This window comes from Podarcis liolepis, assembly GCF_965112155.1.
Source record: "Podarcis liolepis genome assembly, chromosome: 5".
Classification (NCBI taxonomy): Eukaryota; Metazoa; Chordata; class Lepidosauria; order Squamata; family Lacertidae; genus Podarcis; species Podarcis liolepis.
The window spans coordinates 37,582,610-37,605,759 of NC_139556.1; the positions used below are offsets into that span (position 1 = coordinate 37,582,610).

The following is a 23,150-nucleotide window of genomic DNA, read 5'->3' on the forward strand; positions in this document are numbered from 1 at the left end:
CCTGACATATGGTTGTCAAGCCTCTGCTTAAAGACCTCCAAAGGAGGAGACTCCAACACACTCCTTGGCAGCAAATTCCACTGTCAAACAGCTCTTACTGTCAGGAAGTTCTTCCTAATGTTTAGGTGGAATCTTCTTTCTTGTAGTTTGGATCCATTGCTCCGTGTCCGCTTCTCTGGAGCAGCAGAAAACAACCTTTCTCCCTCCTCTATGTGACATCCTTTTATATATTTGAACATGGCTATCATATCACCCCTTAACCTCCTCTTCTCCAGGCTAAACATGCCCAGCTCCCTTAGCCGTTCCTCATAAGGCATCGTTTCCAGGCCTTTGACCATTTTGGTTGCCCTCCTCTGGACACGTTCCAGTTTGGAACGTGTCCAAGCTTTCCCATACAGTGTTCCCATACAGTGGTGCCTCGCAAGACAAAATTAATCCGTTTCGCGAGTCTCTTCGTCTTGCGGTTTTTTCGTCTTGCGAAGCGCGGCTATTAGCGGCTTAGCGGCTTAGCGGCTATTAACGGCTTAGCGGCTTTAAGAAAAGGGAAACAAACTCGCAAGAACTCGCAAGACGTTTCATCTTGCGAAGCAAGCCCATAGGGAAATTCATCTTGCGGAACGACTCAAAAAATGGAAAACTCTTTCGTCTAGCGAGTTTTTCGTCTTGCGAGGCATTCGTCTTGCGGGGCACCACTGTATATTGTTGAACTACAAATCCCATCATCCCCAGCTAGTTTAGCCAATGGTCAGGGTGGAAGATGAGTTTTGTAGTCCAACAACATCTGGAGGGCACCTGATGAAGCTAGGTAGTTTAGAAAATGTCTTGAAGTTGAATCAGTACATAAGTATGTGAAACCTACCTGAAGGATACAGTACTATTATATATTTATATCTTACTTTTCTGTTTTAAAAAATGTATACGTATCCTGAACTGACTTCAAAAACAGAAAAAGATGTCTAGAGGTTGTTATCAGCAAGAAGAGCCTGCTAGATCATGCCAGTGGCCTATCTAGTCCAGTTTCCTGTTTCTACAGTAGCTGACCAGATGCCTATGGAAAACCTGCAAGCAGGATTTGAGTGCAAGAGCACACTCCCCTCCTGTGACTTCCAGAAACTGGTATTCAGCACCTGACTGTGGAGCCACAAAACAGCCATTGTGGCTAGTAGCCATTGATAGCTTTATCCTCCATACGTTTGTCCAATTCTCTTTTAAAACCATCTAAGTTGATGGCAGGGGACATGGGTGGTGCTGTGGTCTAAACCACTGAGCCTTGCCAATCAGAAGCTTGGCAGTTCAAATCCCCGCGATGGACTGAGCTCCCGTTGCTCGGTCCCAGCTCCTGCCAACCTAGCAGTTCGAAAGCACGTCAAAGTGCAAGTAGATAAATAGGTACCGCTCTGGCAGGAAGGTAAGTGGCGTTTCCGTGCTCTGCTCTGGTTCACCAGAAGCGGCTTAGTCATGACCCGGAAAAAACCGTCTGCGGACAAACGTCGGCTCTCTTGGCCAGTAAAGCAAGATGAGCGCCGCAACCCCAGAGTCGTTCACGACTGGGCTTAATTGATCCTTTACCTTTACCTTTAAGTTGATGGCTATCACTGCCCTTGTAGAAGTGAGTTCTATTGCGTGGACAGGCGGAGTCCCCAGATCCTGCATGGTCCCCCCGTCATGTGGAATAACGACTCAAGACAACGTGCTATGGGATTAAATTGGCCACAACTTTATTAAATTTCAAATGTGGGTAGACCTTGGCTCAGGCATTGGGCGTTCTCCCTCCCCGGTCCCCAGCCGGGGACCTAGGGAGCATCAGGGTTATCCAGTGTGGGGGGGGGATGGGCCGGCTCTGGAGAACATATGTTCAAGCAGAGATGGCCGCCCCCGTAACGCCGCCGCCGCAGGAGAGAGCAATGACGACCTTTCGGTGTACGGCCAAAGCCTCCCTTCAGAAAACCCCTTTAACGGGGAACCCTGGTATCGCCACCGCAAAGAGGAAGATGGACAAAAGGATTCCGCCCAAGGCCTGATACCGCCAAAGTTGTGACGTTTTACTACGGGAAAGGCGAAACCTGCCAATGCAGGGAAATTCCTTTCCGGCCCTTTAACAGCGACCTTAACGTAGCAGCGCCCGCATACCTGTGAAGAAAAGTTAACCTGCAAAACCTGTGAAGACAAGTTAACCTGCAAAGTAAGACATTAACTGAGGGTGGGTAGGGTGGGAGAAGCTCTGGAGCCAAGTGAGGATTCCTAGGTAAGATCCTCCCTCTATTGTGTGGGCAGGTAATCCCTCCCCTACCTGGCCTGGTCTCCTTGGCAACGCTTCCCCCAGGTGGGATTGGACAACTGACTGAGGTAGGCGGAGACCTCCAGGTATCACACCTGAGGGAAGGCAAAGCCAAGCCTATGCTGCTGGGGCCACTCCAGATCTAGGGGCTGCACGTGTCCACGCAAAGGGCGCCCCCCGTTTTAAGCGGGGAGCGGTGATTGCTTAACTATGTGCTGTCTGAAGTAGCACTTTCTGTCTAATATGACAAATATAAAAGAACTGTTGTGTGTTCATGATGAATTTCCCACAATGTGCCAGTTCTGTTTTAACCTATCATTGTTACATTTTACCAGAATTGAAAATAGGAGTACAATAAAGGATGGTCAAAGTCCAAGCCCATTCAAGGCTGTAATCTTCTACTTGATACCTCAAGAAATCTCACCCTTTATTCACCCAGCACAAAGTTCTACCTTGGTAGAGGTATCCTTCCAATATACCTTCTAGATATTATTGGACTAAAACTCCCAACATCCCTGACTATTATTGGCCATGCTGACTTGTGATGATGGGAGTTGTAGTATAACAACATCTGGAGAGCATCAGGTTGACAGAGCAAAAATCAGTGTTGGCTTCAGATAATTTTTGTACCGAACCAGAAAGAAAAAATGAAACATACTTCACAGTGCTTTGAACCAAAGCACCTCCTTCTACCAAATGATGCAAAGATAGTTGCCATATTTCAAACAACGAAAATCACAAAAAAGGCCCTTTGGGAGCTATTTTTATGAGAAATCAGCAAAAATGGCACTGATGACATGGGCAGCCATATGTCCGGATTTTTCTGGACAATAGAACGATTTCCGTCCAGACACTGCTGCTGACTGCAGTATTTCAGATATGTCCAGGAAATTCCAGGTGTATGGTAACTCTAGCAAAGATATGAAGGTTGTAGGGGGGGGAGGGAATATGGTTTATTTTACAATTTACTGCCAAGTTACCTGATTCACACTTCCAGGAAAAAAATATGGAAACTGAAACAGAGCTTTCCTTCACATTTTGCACATTCTCTGAATTTTTCAGTGCAGCTCTCTAACCTAAAATGGTGTGCAAAATGCATATATCAGGGCGGAAATATGTATTAAAATACATATACAGTGGTACCTCAGGTTACATACGCTTCAGGTTACAGACTCCACTAACCCAGAAATATTACCTCAGGTTAAGAACTTTGCTTCAGGATGAGAACAGAAATTGGTGCAGCGGCAGGAGGACGCCCCATCAGCTAAAGTGGTGCTTCAGGTTAAGAACAGTTTCAGGTTAAGAACAAACCTCCAGAATGAATTAAGTTCTTAACCCAAGGTACCATTGTATTGGTGAAATTAACATAAAATAATACATTGTATTAGGGAGAATTGCTTGGAAAATTACATACAAATAGGTTTATATTATGTTGGATGTGCAGAGAAACCTTAACAATTTTTTGTGAAACTATTGTTGACAAATTTGTCTATCCTTAGCATTGGAAGCAAGAATGTGGAGCCCCCTCCTGGAATCTGTCATCAAAGCAACTACTTGCCATTACATCATAAGAAGGCTGGTCTTGCTTAAAATATCCGCAAGGCCCTTTTTAAACAGCGTGCATTCCTGAACTCTGACAAATATATTTCAACACTGATTTTCCATGTGTCTCCCATTATAGTACAAAAAGGGGGGCACACTGCAATCTTGATGATTCAACTGTTAGAAAAAGGACATGAAAATGGCTTATTTATCTCCAAAGGCCATTTTCCCTAACGTTTTTCTGCTTCTTCCTAAAGTCCCAAACGTTAAACCCAAACTGATCTGCAGTTGCTGCTAATTAAGGCAGCCCACTTTGGGACTTATTATAGGTGACTTTCAAAGTTTCTGGTTCCAACTTTATGAGTGGAAGCTATCACTTTATAAAACCTGGTAATAGAACGTAAATCTATTGATTAATACATACATATATACTATATATATACTACACACACACACACACACACACAGAGAGAGAGAGAGAGAGAGAGAGAGAAGAATGGGTCTTAATTTAGGTTCCAAAAACCAAAACAAAACCACAGAGTCTGTACACTGTTCACTAGAGTTATTCACTATCCACAGAGCTAGCTTTTCATGCCCCTATTCCACTGTCCTACAGTAAAAGACCTATTCCTTGGATATTTATTCTGCATGTTACTAAAACCTGTCTTTAGTTGTTTTTCTTGGTACAGTTTTTAAAAGAATTTTTAATTGATTTTATGGTATGTTTGCAAATGCCATGTGACTCATGTGAACAGCAAATCATTATACACAGGCACAAACATACTTTTTATATATTATATATGTCTATATACACACATATTTGTGATAATAATAAACTGCACTGTAGCCAGGCTGAGTCCTTGGTGAAGGCAGGATAGAAATCCAGTCAATATACACTAAGTGGTTTTTTTTTTTTTTTTCAAAAATTAAGTACCAGTATTCACATCTTGCTAAAAGCACTGTGGGTGCCCACACATAATGGTGGCCATGGGCAGTGAGAAAATTGGTGCTAATATTCCGTTCTGGTGAATACTGTCACAAAAAAGCTCTGAATACACTTAAATCCATTTTATTTGGTATATGGTCATGTTCTATACTCAAAAACACTATGCAGCAAAAAGATAGAGACTGGTTGATGGTATAACGTATTATTATATGCAAATAAGCAAAAACATTGATGCTATGGAGATTTGAAAAATCTGCCTGGCATTAGGCATTGGGATAAACATTGTCTGAGACTGCTGTCCTATGTACAGTAACCTGGGTGTAAATTGCACCAAAATCAGCGAGACTTACTTAAAAGGAACCTTGCATAGGATTGCATTGCGAGCCCCCTTCAGCTTATCCTCATGAAAACTGCTGTGTTGGAAGTTTGAGAATCTGTTATCTTGTTCTAGGCATGAATTCATTAACACTGTGTCCTGTTTACCAATTAACGCCGTGTGTCCTGTTTACAGAGCACAATGTGAGACATGAACAAAAGAAACCAGATTCTGCTCTTAAGACAAAAATAGATTTTGCTCACTTTGAGTTTCCATTATCTAACCTCCCTACAAAAACAGCCTGTTTCTCTAAAACTGATGCAAGAGAGACAATGGCGTGTGTGGTTTTTCATGTCTAAAAATATTGCTTAAATCTATGTTAACATACATATTGTTTAATAATTTATTTAATTATGTATTTTTCCATCTCTCATGTTTGGTATGTATTAGCATTTGTGTGTATTTTGTGTTACATCATTAACTGCAAATTGGTAGCAAGAAGACGGGTGAGTAAATAGAAGTTGAACTTTTTGCAGTGAGTATGTGGCAAAGTGTTCATGTGATCCCTTCATTTCATGCTCAGATCCCAATTTTACCACCTGACTACTCAACCCACTTTCCAAGAATAGCAATGTGGTGCCGAGCATGCAGAAGACAAAAGACGAATGGAGGCCTCTTCTCCAATGCAAAGACTGTCCCCACTCACTTTAATTAATAGAATATTATGTCAGCTTAATTTACCCCAGTTACTGTACTGAGTTAGGGTTTATGTTGTTAGTCCATCACAACTACCCACTCAAAAGACCTATTTTTCATTTGTGTTTGTATAAAAAATATACTGTTCCTAAGGTAGTCACCTTTGTTTTCCTACGCTTGCAGTTTCTCTGTTCTTTAAATAACAAATCTGTTTAACAAAACTTTTTTTAAAACTACAATAAAATGCACTCATTTTAATGTTTGTTTGTTTTTTTAAAAAAAACATTACAGGTTTAAGTGCCCTTTGCTGTTCGTTGGATTATACATCCTTGTACGATTCTTCAACACAGAGAAGGAAATTTGAAATCAGCATAAAAGAGGCATTTTTTTGTTACAGTAAGATCTGTTATCCCCTCCCGACAAGACCATGCACTTCCGTTTATAACACAGATTCTTATCAAGCAACATGGAAAACCTTGTCATTGGATCATATGACTTTAAAAGCTAGACATCTTACAAACCCAGGTCAACAATCCGAACTTTCTGAAGTTCTAAGGATTATTTAAGGAACATTCAGCTGAGTGATAAAGTCAATTACTTTCAGTTAAAAATTCTCTGTCCGAAATAACATTTCCCCAGCTAACCTAGCAGACTGGTTTTCAAATGATATCCTTCTCACCTCGCACACATTTATTCAGACCCACAACTGACTTTTGCCTTGTGCATTTTGTAAACATTGTGTAGACAGTGAGCTGCAATGACCTAGCTATCTGGTCAAAGGGCTGTATGGAGCAGAGAGATACGGCCAGTTAAAGTTTAACCGACAGAACTGTAAACCAACCTGGGGTTTGTTGAACCTTTGGAGTTTGATATGATGATTAGAGTATAACCAGAGTGACACGTCGCAAATTCAGCATAATCAAGGAGAACCCTTCCAGGTGGTGATCTCTGAAATTGCTCAGGTACAGTTTTATTCACTCTGATACCTTATTAAAAAATAGGGGATAGGCTGCTAAGTTTCTTACTGTCAGTTATTATAATTTGTAGGGAAGGACTTAATCTCAGCTTGTTCAGAACAAGAGAAGAATTTTTAATGTAAAAAATCAATTGCAGCTCGCAGGATGTATATGGCTTTGTCTGCAATCATGTGTTTATCATACAATTTCCCCAGTGCTGGTAATCAGTTGTTACCAGTGGCGTGAGAATGTTGATTTTTAGTATTTGCAAGATGCAGACAACTGCTGAGATAGATACACTAGCGGCAAAGGCTAAAAAGTTGCCTTCTTGTTATTTGCATGGCTTGCCTTCTCTAGCTTTTCCCCTAAAGCATTAGACATCAAATGCAGACACTGCATCCAGTTTTTATAGGAAAGGTAGCAAGACCAAACAGCCACCAGAGAGAAATTGGTTGCTTTCATTTAGAAAGAAATGAGGAGGAGGTAAAAGAGGAGTTCCTGACTTCCCCCGCTCCACCAATTCAATTTAGATTTGTTAAAGCACAACTCATGGAGGCTAATCATTGTGTGGATGTTTCACTTACAAAGCAGCTACTCTCTAAGATAAACAGAATTCTTGTTCTATTTCTGCATCCATAGCTGTTTGGTTTGTAAGCAAGCACCTCTATGACTAGTGCCTTTCACTACCATGTACCAAAGTTTGTACTATAATTTAAAACCAGGGAATGCAAGATAACAAGTAGTATCTTTTACTCATGACTATTACTTCTGGCCTCACGGTGTTTTATTTTAGATCTGGAAAAGACGAACAGAACGCCAAATTAAACAAAATGGTTCATATTAAGTTGCCCGCTGACAGTTCAGCGTTTAATGCAAATAGGGTAGCAGCAAAAGACAGACCCGCTAAATTATTAGTGTTGTGGGCCCAGAGTCACCTTTTGAGGATGACATACATTATACCTTTGAGGGCAGGGACTGAACGAATAAAGGTATCTGTATTACTGATACGGTGCCATTTCAAGAAAAACTGAACACAACTTAAAGCATACATCTATGGATGGAGGGGATGGGAGAAAGAGATGATGTATTTTGCCTTATTGTTGCCTCTGTGTTCAATGGATTACTACTTCTTGCTAAAGAAGCAGTATCATGAGCAGTCAAAGGCAGGGAGAGAAATGCAACTACTGTACAAGTGGAACCAGCAACAAAATGTTGCAGAGTGGAGCACACCTATTCAGTGTTCCAGACAGCCGTTTTTTCTTTCAGGGGACCCCATTCCATTCAGCCTGCACCTCGGTTTCTTATGTCTTCCTTCCTAACAGTCAGCATTCTGTAGCCCCTGAGCATGTTCAGACTTCCTTGAGCTTTTTTGCAGAACAGTTGGTACGCTTAGATTACTCCACACAAAAACATTTTTTGTTGTTCTGTAAACTTTGGGGCTTTCCTGACTATGCTGACATTTCTCTCTTGATTAAAGTTGGTGTCATTTTGGCTACACAGGAGAACAGCACTCAGAGAAAGGAGTTTGCTATTAGTGTAGTTCCCATCAACCATGTTTAGTTATCTCATGCTGCACCTTAAAAAGGCAACCTTTGTGTTTATCTTTATCATGAACAGGATTGTGCATGATGTTGAAGAATACTTGCCTTGTGACATATACATGTGTTGCTTACACACACAAACAAACAAACAAACAAACAAACACAAGCACACACCTATCTCACACAATCAGAGGTGTTTGTTTCAGTATTGGAGCTGCGGGCATACTGTCAGCTGCTATCCTCAGGTAGGAGATCTTGGGCTCTAACAATAATTCTTACTTTCTCTCCCAGCAATGAAAGAAATATTGGGCAGGGCAAAGGGGAGAACAGGCAAGAGCATCAACATGAGGGCTAACTCCCTGTTCCGCTCTTGGGGGGGAAATCCTAGATTTGGGGGTAGGAATAATTTCTGTTCAAGCCCAATGAATATATACTGAAATTTGCTGGTATCTTATAGTGAGAAAAATCCACTCATGATGTAGTCCATTTATGAATTGCTTGGCAACTGTAGTTTGCAGTACTTTTTGTTCCACACTCAGGCTACATCCACACCATACATTTAAAGCACTCTTATAGCACTTCAAGGGTCATTGCTTCCCTGAAATAATCCTGAGAAGTGTAGTTCCTAAGGGTGCTGAGAGTTGACAGGAGACCTCTGCAGACGGCAACAATTCCCAGCACCCTCAAAAAAGTACCGTTCCCAGGATTAAAGTGCTATAAGCATGCTTTAAATGTATGTAGATGTAACATCTGTTCACCTAAGATGAAGTTGCGGTCTGCTTTTTTTATTTGTTCCCAAACATACTGTCCTTTACCATTCCAATGCGATTTGTCTAGAAGTGTCTCTGGCAAGTCAGTGTTTTCAAGTGAGTTGGTCTATTGATCTGCAGAAGACAAACACCATTTTTCTTATCTTATTCATGGGCACAGTTACTAGGCTTCCAGCAAGAGCAGCTAACAAGCAGCCTCCAGAAGCAAAAAAAAAAAGGGGGGGAGCACAGCAGGAGCCTGGAGGGAATGGTAATACACTGGAAACCTGTGTTTCCATCAGATTGAGAAATCCCACGATCTCTATCTTCGCAGTGTGCATTGATCTTTGAACAGTCAAGACAAATGTGTCTGCAGATTGGGAGAGGAGGGGGAGGAGAAGCCACAGCAGAGTGAAGCATTATGAATTAGACTGTTCCAGCTAGATCCTCAAAGGGAACCGAGAGCCAGCCATTCAAATGAGAGCGCAACATGTAGCACGGCTTGTCAATCTTTGGTTATTTCAGCAATGCTGGCGTTATTATTTGCCCATGGCCGTGCAAACGAAAAGGAGCTGGCATCAAAAGAACATGCCGCAAAGGTGGGGTGGCCACAGCTCAGTGGTGCCATGCATGCAGAGGATCCTAGTTTTATCCCATTCTAAAAAATAATAATAAACACAGGTATTAACCAACACTACAAGACTATTTTATATATTGGCAAGACTAGCAAAGATTAAGATGAAAAGAGATGGTAATGAGATAGTTATCTTATATAATCTAATGCTGTAATCAGTTGGTTTAACCCATGGGGGAGAGGGCTGTTGAAAGCTACTAGCCATGATGGCTAGGCTCAGCCTCCATAGCTGGAGGCAGCAATGCTTCTGGGTGCCACTTGCTGGAAACAGCAAGATCTTGTACTCAAATACTGTTTGTGGGTTTCCCCCAGGCAGTAGGTTGGCCACTGCAAGAACAGGATAGTGAACTAGATGGGCCATTGGCCTCATCCAGCAGTCTCCTCTTAAGTTATTACTCCTTAAAAAAACCAAAACCACTTATTAAATGCAAAACGGATGACATGCTGTTAGGGAAATATAACCCACCTCCCCACCCCAGAAATGAAATGCCACAGTGAGCAATAAGGAACATGTTTCCCCAGGTTACCTGGGAACTCTTACTTATGTACCAAATATATGAAATGAAGAGAACAAGTGCTGTATGATGGCTAGAGTGCTGTCTTAGAGAAGGAAGACTCAGGTTCAAATACCTGCTCAGCTATGAAGATCACTGGATAACCTTCAGTCAGTCACCATCTGACTGAAGAAGTCTGCTCTTCTAATCTAGACTTGAGTGTATAAAAGGGAAGAATGGGGTTAAGTTCCCCAGTTCAATCCCCGTGTCTCCAAGCAAGATTTCCTCTCTGAAAACCTGGAGAACTGTTCCTGGTCACTATAGACCAGGGGTGGGAAAACTGTGACCATCCGAGATGTTGCTGGACCTCAACTCCTTTTTAAATTTTCTGCTAGAATTGGATGTGATTTGCAGACATGGTCTCCCCCTCCAAGGGGATGAAGCTTTCTGAATTTCAGAATACTAGCTGCAGTGGTTGTCAGTGTTTGTAAAAAGCAAAAAAGGGGTTCTGACCTCCCTTTGTCACCTCAGCCTGGTCCTTGGACCCTTGTCAGCATAAAAGAGCCCACGACAAAAGTATCCTTGCAGAGTACTTTCTGCTTTTATTCTTAAAAGTCTTTCTGCAAAAGCAACTGACCAACTGCACACACATCAACACTACCAGCTTCCACTAACCAACCAACCAACCCAACTCAACACCAAACTAACATTTCTCACTCTATATATACAACCTGGTGCAGGCCGCTGACTCATGCTGACCCAGCTTTTTTAAGCATTAAAGAAACAGCGGCCATTTTAGCCATGACAGTGGTTCTCTGACTTCACCATTTTTGGGTGAAGAGCATGGGTCTGCAGGAGAGAGCATGGGTCTGCAGGAAGACTGGTGTGGAGAAAATGTAAAAAACAAAACAAAACACCCAGCAAGAACTCTTTTTGCCCAAGGGTCGCTGGTGTGAGGTGGACTTATGCCCTGAGGTATTTGGGGAAATATAATGAAGATTTCACAGGGGAAAGCATAGATTCACATGAAAAGCAAACACTGTTTTTAACCTCCACCAAATCCCTGTGACTGGAATGCCCTGGAGAAATAATTCACTGTGATTAAAAACTAGATCTGTCTGTCAAAATGAATTATCTTCCCCACCTCTCTATCCCCTGCCTTATAAAGCTCTGGTCATTTCCCGAGTCAGCTTGGTTGTGTTTTTCAAGAAAAAGGGGGAAGAAATGGTTGTGAAATTTTTGGACAGTCGAGGCTACAGAGTGACTGCTCAGAGTCCCTGATCTGCCTTGAGATGCCTTGTTAATTGTGAAGTCCGACTTGGAAACATGAGAAACTTCCTTGCTTCCCCTTGATTTGCATAATTTGGGGTGCACGTGTAAGTCGGTGCACATTCCTAGCTGCTACATCTTCTCTCCAACACTCTGGGCTCACCTCCTTCCAATCAGCATCTTGTGCAGAAACACACTGTGTGGTCTGGTCTGTGGGAGAATAATTGGGAAATGTTGCTTTGGATGGCAAAATAGTGTCAGTCAGGTTTTTCCTTCCCTTGGTGATCCAAAATATGCTATGTATTGCAAAGTAATTTAGATACAGTCATGTGTATTGTCTGAGGTTTTCTGCTGGTTTAGTGCTCTGAGATACATTCCCAGAAGATGAGAATTTAATGGGTGTCTAGACAAAGGGAGCCTCTATTGTACTCATATTTAATTATTTATTTTACTTGTTGCATGAGCTGACAATGCCCACATCAAAATTATATCAAAAGGGTAAAAAGATTATAAGTATTTTGACTAAAAAAAGGAGAAATTATATTAAAAGTCCCCTTCTGAAGCAGCTTTTGAATGGGAATAAAAAGATGCTCTAATTTTAACTGGCCAATAGAATCCCTTTCTTTTTGTAACACTGCACTTCCAATTCTGAGCTACAAAATACTAAGGAAATTAGAGTCTTAAAAGCAATCTGATAGTGAATAATATCCACCCTATAACAATTTTGCAAACATTGGCAGCTTCCAGTGTTTAACAGAAGCCACCTTAGAAGAAGTGAGATACTGTAAATGTGAAATGGTAATGCAACTTCAGACAGTACTTCACAATCAAACAACAATTAAAAATTGTTAAATTCCCCTGTTAAAGTAGGGAAGTAACTTTGATAACAAAGGCTTAAAGCTAGATATGAATGGGGCAGCCATATGTATTAAAGGGCGTGCCTGCACATTTTGGGGGGGAGTAAAAGTGAATGGGTGAGGGTAGCTAACCCCCCCCCAACACATCCCAGACACTTATACTTCACTAGGTGGTATTCAGCCAACTGTTACTCAGAGCAGACCCATTGAAATCAATGTACTTGACTAAGTTGGGTCCATTAATTTCAGTAGGGCCACACTAAGTAAAACTTAGTTGACTACCACCCACTGTGTTCTATGACTTCAAACATTTGTTTGGTATCACAACACTTCACACATTCCCATTCCCCCGTTTTATATGTGAAAGGGGCAGATACATACATAAATCCATGTATCTGCCCTGTTACATCTCATTTCACTCTTACCTATCAAAACATATCCTCCAGCATGTTTAGGCCAAAAACCGGGACACACATCTTCCCAGCCATGTTCCCACGTGAGTCACAGGACCCACATGAGATCACAGAGCCCAGAAAAGTGCACTTTGGGACTCTGCAATCTTGTGCATTTGCGGGCCTCTGTGATCTTGCAAAAACAGACTGAGACAGTCGAGAGGTATGTCAAACTTATTTACCTAGTTTAAACATTTTAAATTATCCTTTGATGGTAGTGGCTTTCCAAGTTGAGTGTTATTGTTTTCAGATTCATCTTACTACTACTAAGATGGTGTCTGCTAAATTCTGGAAGCTACTATAGTTTGCAAAGCTGTTACAGGCTAAATATGGCCATGAAGCTGGGTGGTCTTAGGCCAGTTACTGCCTCTCAGCCTAACCATCCTCACAGAGTTGTTGTAGAGATTAAGTGTGGAGGAAGAGAACCATGTACACCACCTTAAGCTCCTTGGAGAAAAAAGTGGGATAGAATGCAATAAATAAATATTATCCATCAGTCATTGGTGCTAACTTGAACATTACTTAATGTAGATTATCTCCCCCAAATTAAAACTTCGCTTTTCTGCTGTAATTAGGATGCAGTCCCATACCCATTTACTATCCAAATATAAACAAGCTCCTAAAATTTGAGTTTCTTTGTACAGGCTTCAATCCAACAGCATTGTTTACATAAAGTCACAAAGCCATCATCATTTACTCAATATACATACAGATCTCAAACTGACAAAGCAAAGCAAACAATCAGTTTTCACGTTGGTTTAAAATCACCAACCACTGTCACACAAACAGGATATGTGAAGTGGTGAAACTTTCATTATTATATTACAAGGGGTAAAGGTAAAGGGACCCCTGACCATTAGGTCTAGTCGTGACCAACTCTGGGGTTGTGGTGCTCATCTCGCTTTATTGGCTGAGGGAGCCGGCATACAGCTTCCGTGCCATGTGGCCAGCATGACTAAGCCGCTTCTGGAGAACCAGAGTAGCGCAGGGAAACGCCATTTACCTTCCCGCCAGAGCGGTACCTATTTATCTACTTGCACTTTGACGTGCTTTCGAACTGCTAGGTTGGCAGGAGCATTACAAGAGGAAGGAGCTCCATATATACAAAACTTCAGCAAGTAGTAATGAAAAGAGAAGGGGGCGATAATTGTTGTTGTTTAGTCATTTAGTCATGTCCAACTCTTCGTGACCCCATGGACCAGAGCACGCCAGGCACTTCTGTCTTCCACTGACTCCCGCAGTTTGGTCAAACTCATGCTGGTAGCTTCGAGAACACTATCCAACCATCTCGTCCTCTGTCGTCCCCTTCTCCTTGTGCCCTCAATCTTTCCCAACATCAGGGTCTTTTCCAGGGAGTCTTCTCTTCTCATGAGGTGGCCAAAGTATTAGAGCCTCAGCTTCATGATCTGTCCTTCCAGTGAGCACTCAGGGATGATTTCCTTAAGAATGGATAGGTTTGATCTTCTTGCAGTCCATGGGACTCTCAAGAGTCTCCTCCAGCACCATAATTCAAAAGCATCAATTCTTCGGCGATCAGCCTTCTTTATGGTCCAGCATTCACTTCCATACATCACTACTGGGAAAACCATAGCTTTTACTATACGGACCTTTGTTGGCAAGGTGATATCTCTACTTTTTAAGATGCTGTCTAGGTTTGTCATTGCTTTTCTTCCAAGAAGCAGGCGTCTTTTAATTTTGTGGCTGCTGTCACCATCTGCAGTGATAATAGTTTGCCTTAAATCCACACACTGCTTCTGTTAGGGCTAAAAGGCACTTCTCTACATGTGCTGTTGCTTTTTAATGCAAATTGCAACAGCAGGTTGAGGGAGCTGAAAATTAAAAGACCAGAGAAGGCATGGCAGGTGAATTTAACCTCATCCTCTTGTGTTGTGATCCAGAGGGAAATCCCTCCAGTATTTGCTATGGGTGAAATCTCCCATTGACATGAAACACTAACTTCAAAAGACCAACACCAAGGGAGGAAAGCCTTAAATTTCTTCTCCACACCTGCTCTCAGCCCATTAATTATCAGCCTCCTTGCCCCCCACAAACTGATTCAGCTCACATTTTTAAAATTGTGCTCATTAGGCACATTTAGATAAACTTAAGGCCTTAGATAAAGTTAGGGCCTAACTATACATGATGCCACAATTTAAGGAAATAAACATCCCAGGGGGCACCAATGGGATATTCCACCACCACCACCCCCTCAGTTTTAAATGCTATGCTGGGTTGTTAACTGAAAATATGGCCCATTAAGGGAAAGTGAGCCAGGTGCCTACAACAGCCATCGTTGCCCCTCAATGACGCAAGTAACACAAATCATCTCGTTAATGACGTGTGTGTGTGTGTGTGTGTGTGTGTGTGAGAGAGAGAGAGAGAGAGAGAGAGAGAGACTGATGTGATTGAGAAACATGCCCACACATTCATGGCAGTTCACTGAACTTGATCATTGGGGGGGGGGGCTTTTTGTTCTCTCTCTTATTAAATACAACTTCTCTCAAAGCCTACTACCTGAAATCACACATTCCCTAAACACAACCATTACCTGAAGAAGGCTTTTCTGAAACATGACCCAGTCATGTTATACAATATTAACTGTACAATTGTAGAAATTGTTGTATTGTTTTTAGTTTATTGAGTCTGTGTCTTATGTATTTCACCTTATCATAGACCACTTGGGTTGCTTGTGGATGTGAAGTGTTTTATAAATCTTCAAAATAAAGTAGTCTTTATAGTTCACTTTGTAGTGAGGTCTGCTATATATTTCTTGCCTGAGAAATCTACAAAGTCCCCCCTTGATTCTCTTTGCTTTGTTCAGGTGTTGGATCTTCTACTTTTGTTTTCTAATTCTTATGAATGATTCGTGTACAGTATCCCCACCCATATTGTGGTGCTTTCTTTTTCAAAAATATTAATCTGCTTAATTTATCTCAAATTTGATTACAGTGAGCACCCCTAATTAACCTGATTTTTTGGTGATAATCACTCACAATGGAATCAAATCAAAAATCCGGGGATGGATTGGCCGGCACACAGAAAGAAGCTACCCTCCGCACATTAATGCAGCGCACGGGATATAGTTTGATTCAGGTAGGAGTTTCCCTGTCAAATTATTTCTCCTTTGGGACTGCTAATTTAAAGGTAAATTAAGGACCCCAGCTAAAGTTCGATCAATGACTTTCAGAACTTAGTGCTTAAATCTGTCTCTCTCTTCCCACCCACAATGTGTATTACAAAAATATTAACATTATTCTGTTATAAGGTACAGTGCTGCATGCAATGGGACATTTGATTCCTACCTATGGTATTCCCGCCCCCCCTCCCCGCTTCGGAACAGCGTTCCGAAGTGGGGCGGCTGGGACAGGTGTTCCCGCCCCCCCTCCCCACTTCGGAACAGCGTTCCGAAGTGGGGCGGCTGGGGCAGGTGTTCCCGCCCCCCCTCCCCACTTCGGAACAGCGTTCTGAAGTGGGGAGGCTGGGGCAGGTGTTCCCGCCCCCCCCCTTCGGAACAGCGTTTTAAAATGCTGGGGGTCGGGAGCGAACGCTTCGCTCCCGCCCGCCAGCATTTTAAGATCGCCCAGGGCAGGCGGGGGGGAAGGCAGGCGGGGGGGAGCAAAGACTTTTGCCCCCCGCCGGCCTTCAGAAGAGGTCCTCTTCTGAAGGCCGGCTGTGGGCGAAAGTCTTTGCTCCCGACCGCCAGCATTTCCCTATGGGCTTTCGTCTTGCGATGCAAGCCCATAGGGAAATTCGTCTTGCGAAGCGCCTCCAAAACAGAAAACCCTTTCGTCTTGCGGGTTTTCCGTCTTGCGAGGCATTCGTCTTGCGGGGTACCACTGTATTGACTTGGCTGAAGTCTTGAACTGGGTTCTCTCCAACTGTTTTGGACTAAAACTCCCAATTTTTCTAAGATACATCTAATGAAAGCCAAGATGCAAGAACAGACAAAAGTTATGACCAGGCAAAGAAAACCTTCTGGTGTGTATAAAAAGATATGCAGTCTTGAGAAGAATTAAGCCAGTTTTCACAACATCTTTTGTTCTCTTCAATTCAGGAAAATGGCCAAAGGAAATATGGAGGGCCGCCACCAGGCTGGGATGGACCACCACCAGAAAGAGGCTGTGAGATTTTCATTGGAAAATTACCCCGTGACCTCTTTGAAGATGAACTCATACCGTTATGTGAAAAAGTAATGATTTAAACCGGGGCAGATTTTATTCACTTACACACACACATATTCATATTCTAGGAATTTGACTGCAAACAGCAGTAATCCTGAACCTCTCAGCAGAATCAGGGTGGTAAAATAGAAAAGACTCGTGCAGCTCTTCACACATAATAGGACAGGCATGTTTCCTACTCTGAGAATGTCTCCAGTAGGAAGAACACTGCCATATGGGAAACTGCCAGTGTGCCACAGTGGCTCAAGCATTAGCCTTCTGTGTCTAAAGCCCAGGGTCAAATCTCTGGTTGACCATAGCGATAACTAGGTGGTCTCACATAAGTCCTACCTTTCAACCTAATAGTTGTTGAGTGATTCTTGTAAGGCCAAGATATTGCTTTGAGCTTCTTAGACTGCAGGTTTCCCACGGTCATCTAGTTGGAACAGAATGGGGGACCAGATGGGCCTTTGACCTCATCCACCAGGGCCTTTCTTATATTCTTATGATGCAATTCTGAACAAAACACAATTCTAATAATTTTCATATGACCCTGTGTGGTTTTAAGTGCTTACTGGAGGTCGCTAATTTGCAAATACAATTCTCAAGTCAGCTTCCAGCTTCCAGGGTGCAAGCCACAGAAAGCTAAGTATATAGTATCAGGAGGACTTTGTGTGTGCGATGCCTAAGAATGATTTTGCAAGTGATACTAAGAATACTTTTTAGCCTTGTCTATGCCACTTGTAAGTGTTGTTAGTGAGATATATAAAATGGAAAGAGAATTTTTTAACTGAATGTAATTATGGAGCATATGGTGCTATTTTCATTTCCAGTTACGGGAATTTTGAAATGCTTATTCAGATCCTGATACCCCTTCACCAAAGTAGCTGGAACCAACCACAAATACTTACAATAGTTTCCACTGCTTTATATAAATGTTTTGAGCATATTTTATATGTCTGGTAACTTGCATCTGATGAGGTTGACACTTGCTTCCTCTCGTCTCCTGAGACATTAAATGTGTTATGTCTTTAAAGGTGCCGCAGGATTCACTGCTGTTTTTTCTTGCAGCGGACAAACTTCTGTAACTTTTGGATTATGTATTCTCAAAGCCCATTTATAAAATACCTAAACAAGTCAATTGCTTGCTATGCTGAGATACCACGTTAACCAATGCACGTTCATTTGGAAACATCAATTCATATTAAGATTCACAATGTAAACCCATAGGTTAAAATGGGGAGCGCCAGAGCAGTTGGGATGATCCATGCTCAAGGCTGCCAAGCAAGCAATAGCCACCATATCACTTCATCACTTACTCCACCTGTATCCCAGTATCTTGGTTGAAATGTAAGTGCAGAATCAGGAGAAGCAAGGAAAAGTTGGTATCTTGAATTAGGTTGTAGTGTTTGTAATACTGATATTGACAATGCTAGTGACACCCATACAGTGCAATGGACAGAGTTTGGGCCTGGAAAGACCAGGATTTGAATTCCTGCTCAGATATGAAACTCAGTGAGTAATCAGGTGGCCAGGTGGCCTGCACTTTTGATATTCATACAGAAGATGGAATTTCAGCAAGTGAAATTTCCCTCTTCCACACAACTCTTAAATGTGCAGCAGCACAGACTTCTTTTGCACCTGCCCCCCTCGCCAGATGTACTTCACAAGTTTTTGTGGTGATATCATGGGAATACACCATATACTCTCTTGAACTCCTTGGAAGAAGGACAAGAAGCAAACATGATAAAATGAACAATACAAATCTTCCTCCAATAGGATCATTCCTGTATTTTGGGATCTATGTCCCATTTTTTATATTCAGCACCATAATAATCACTTTCTTGCAGCTTAGTTCTGAGTGATAAAACCTCTGAATGTGGCAGAGTGAGCTCTTTAGACATGAATTATTATAACTGTGTCCTGAGAGAACATTCTTACAGCCTTTATTCACATCATTGCTCCCATTAACATCAGTAAAACTATCTGTGACAGTACCGCCTAGAGAAACAAGCCTTGGCAACAGGGTCAAAGGCTTCTGCAATGAGACAAAGTATGGGGGGCAGATAATGAGTGGATGGTGTAAATATGACAAGTCCTCAACCACAGCCCATTTCCTACTTAGCCAAAAAAAAAGTATGCTCAGGACAGTGCTGTTAAAGATGTGGAAAAGGAAAACTGCATTGCGTGAGTATCTAGCTAAATCTTCATGTGCAATGGAGCATTGTCTTTTCTGCTGTTATCAGAGCTTTGGTTTTTGCTGTCTTTGGAACTGGAATTGTTCATCAAAATTTTGAAGTGTGGTTGCAATGCCCATGAAGACTACTAAGGGCATCATTAGCACAGACACAGTCGTGCGTCATATGCCAGCACCTTCTTGTTTTGGTGCCTTGTAGTGCTTCTTAGTGAGTGCACAAACCATGCTTCCCCTCTCATGAGACACACCACCAATATGCAGGGACAATTGGCTAGTGGTACAGTATCTATACCCAGGCTTTAAATAAGGGCTGGAAGGGATCCAGTCATGATAACCCTTTGGGTGAAGGCAAGACCTGGCAAATCCAAACAGTAGCTAAGTACTATAGGGTGTGCTATTGTCTAATGTGTGAGAGCTGCTCTAAGCCAGAGCACCCTGCAAAGACATAGATACACACATGTGTGTCCCCCATCCCAAGTTTATGGTGTTATCTGCACAAAGGAGCTCAGACAGGGTGTTATCAAGGTGTGTTAATTGAGGTCATTTGCTTTGCTAACCTGCCCAACAGCACCAGCTCAGCACAGCCTGGACTTCGATACATGCTGCCTCTGTTTATTTTGACTTTGTACATGGGTCAGAAAGCAAATCTTGAGTAAAATGCGCTCTGGTTTATGGTCAAGGCAATGGCCAAGCTAATCTAGAGTGAAGCAGAAATACAAACAGAATCACAAGAACAAGAGAACTTTGTCCAGAGATGTTCTCTAGTGCAGACAAAAGCTCCCTTTCTGTGCTTGTTTATGGAAGTTCATGCTTTTGCTTTTGCAGATTGGAAAAATCTATGAAATGCGGATGATGATGGACTTCAATGGAAACAACAGGGGATATGCTTTTGTGACATTTTCTAACAAACAGGAGGCCAAAAATGCAATCAGGCAACTGAATAATTATGAAATTAGGTAAGCATTGTTCGTTTAGTAGTTTTGCATATCTCGCTGACACCTGCAAAGCAGGTCTCAATTTGAATATAATGCAACAAATGCAATAAAAGTTGTGCTCTTTAAAACAAAAACAAAAAAAGGGAAAACTAAAGAAATTGCCTTAGATCAAGTTAGACTATTGGCCTGCTTAGCTTAGTATTGTCTACACTACAGTGATTAACACCAGGAGTAGGTGCTCCTTGCCTAAAACCATGTGCAGCAGAACAAAGGGTCATGTTAGTAATCAGCAGCTGAAAAGCCTGTGGGCCATGTCTGTATGCCTAAGACTCCACAGCTGCCAACTAGAAGCAAGAAGGTTATGGAAGGAAAGTGGCCTTTGTGGCAAAAGAGGGTTCAAGAAGGCCAGTTTGGGTGCAAGAGGAGTTGCTCCCCCACTGACAAAGTGATACTTTGAGAAGCATAGCTGGTGTCTAGAGATGACTACTATTACTACCACTACAACAAGAAATTATTACTATTCTTGTCACAGAATAAATACACATCTGTTGATTATGTGTTAACTAGTGCTTGTTGCATGTAAAACCTCATCTTGTTATTATCATTATATTTGGTGAGAACTACTTGCATGAGCAAATTCTCTAGCCCAGGGATAGCCAGTGTGATATTCACCTGATGCTTTACCGCTCTCATCAGTCCCAACCGGCATAGCCAATGGTCAGGGATGAGGGGACCTGTAGCAGAGCAAAATCTAGAGAGAACCACCCTGACTATCCCTGCTCTAGGCTACTCTTAACATTTCTCCTCTAAAAAAAACCTCTGAATTTTATTGCTAAGTAATGAAAACTGGGTATTCTGCAGCCCTTTATAGCAGGCACAGGCAAACTCAGCCCTCCAGATGTTTTGGGACTACAACTCCCATCACCCCTGACCACTGGTCCTGTTAGCTAGGGGTGATGGGAGTTGTAGTTCCAAAACATCTGGAGGGCGAGTTTGCCTATGCCTGCTTTATATTTTTAAGGGCTGGTTCACTTGACTTCTGCTTGACTAACTACACCATTCAGAAAGTTTGACATGAGAGCATTGGCTCTAAACTGTAATCATGGGTCAAGATTTCACAAAGAGCTAAGCCTGTTTCACCATAAAAACAAACAAACTTGGAACTGTTGTTTGTATGCAGGAATGGTCGACTCCTAGGGGTTTGTGCCAGTGTAGACAACTGCCGTTTATTTGTAGGAGGAATCCCAAAAACGAAGAGGAGGGAAGAAATTTTGGCAGAGATGAGGAAAGTTACAGATGGTGTCATTGATGTCATTGTATATCCCAGCGCTGCCGATAAAGCCAAGAATCGTGGTTTCGCTTTTGTGGAATATGGAAGCCATCGGGCAGCAGCTATGGCAAGGCGGAAACTGCTGCCAGGTAATGTGGAAAGAAAGGGGATTTTAGCATGTCTTACACTCTTCCCTTTTCTCCATTCCTTATGCCTATTGGCTTTTAGCTATCGTTTTTGCCTCTTTTATATATAATTTGAACATGAATAGTGGAAAAATTCCCCTAGGATTCAGTACATTATATGCTAGCATTTTAGGGTAAGCGTTAGCACAGTTCTGATTATTTCACAAAGTGAAGTTTCGCTCACAGCGCAAGCCTGAGCAATGAAGAAATCAAATAGTAACTATGAGAGCCTGTGTGTTCTCATCTATGTGCAATCAACAGCACATTTTACAATTGTGTAAATTCATTATAGCAATAAATTTAAGTAGAGAAAACCTGTATTGTCAAAATCACCTACTTAATGGGTTGTATCTAAGTTACACTCAGAGTAGACACATTGAAACCAATGTACTTGATTTCAATGAACTCTTCTTGAGTAGGACTTAATTGGACTTCTTCATCCCATTATCTTTCATTTTATTTATTGTCATTGTTGTGGAATTCTGATTACTCCACAGGAAGGATACAATTATGGGGACACCCCATAGCTGTAGACTGGGCAGAGCCAGAGGTTGAGGTTGATGAAGATACAATGTCATCAGTCAAAATCCTCTATGTGCGAAATCTTATGTTATCAACCACGGAAGAGACAATTGAAAAAGAATTCAACAATATTAAACCAGGTAAATAAAATTAAAAAGGCAGCTTGGTCAGAGTTGCTCAGAGTTTGTTGGTAAACTAATGCAAGAACAATAAACTGTTTTTAAAAAGTACTAAAAGGAAATATTTTTTATGTGGGAATATCAGGAAAGAAACAAAGCATTTTCCATGAAAAATCTAGGATTGAAAAAAGAATACCACAATTTACACGCTACTATGTGAATATATCTTCTCCACTTTCCTCTTGTGGATCCAGAGCTAAACACTAGATTACATATGCTATATAATATACTAATATCATTTAGGAAATATATATATAGGAAATGTTTTATTATAATATATATTTAGGAAATATAATAAAATAAAAGAATTTTATTTCATTCAGGATGTTGAATTAACTAGAAAACCCCCAGAATGGATATTTTTAATTGGAGAAATTGGCAATCCTCTGCAAATTTGAAAGGAAAACAGATATGCTTTCTCCTACTCGTATGAAGTTTGACTACTGACTGCTTTAAATCGTATGAAATCTAAGATGTTACTAAGTGCTCAGGTTTCAAAACAAGCACGGAATGTTCTGAAGAGCAATATTTCACTTTTATAGAATTCAGCATTACATTCCCTTTCAAGAACTCAGCAAGCTCATTCTTCAAGACTTACACCCCAAAGATTTCCCACCCTTCCAGCACATAGAAGATGGCATGAGCAAGGCAATGTCATTCATTGCAATGTCAGGGGGCAGTGGTGTAGTGGTTGGAGAGCAAGACTAAAATTAGAGGGGACTCAATTCAAATCTCTACCCAACCATGAAGCTCACTTTGCACTAGTCACCATCTCTCAGCCAAACCTGAGGATAAAACTGGAGGGGATAAAACACACACCATGCATGGCACTTTGAAATCCTTAGGAGAAATATTTGATGAAATGATATAATGATCGAATTGTCAGACCAGGACTTGAGACTGGCACACCGCATAACCAGCATGCAGATTATTTTTGTGTTCTGACCTGCGCAAGTAACCAAGTTATGGCAT

The 23,150-nt window shown here is 41.7% G+C and overlaps 1 protein-coding gene across 1 annotated transcript in view; it reads right to left on the bottom strand.

Annotated features, from left to right (window-relative positions):
• The window catches only part of PRKG1 (protein kinase cGMP-dependent 1), a 634,135-nt gene extending 612,695 nt beyond the window's left edge, over positions 1 to 21,440 (bottom strand). The window contains exon 1 of the mRNA XM_083503064.1: positions 21,180 to 21,440. Within this exon, the coding sequence (XP_083359190.1) occupies positions 21,180 to 21,337 (158 nt within the window). The 5' untranslated portion in view covers positions 21,338 to 21,440. The remainder of the gene's footprint in view (positions 1 to 21,179) is intronic.
• Between the last annotated feature and the right edge of the window lie 1,710 nt (positions 21,441 to 23,150).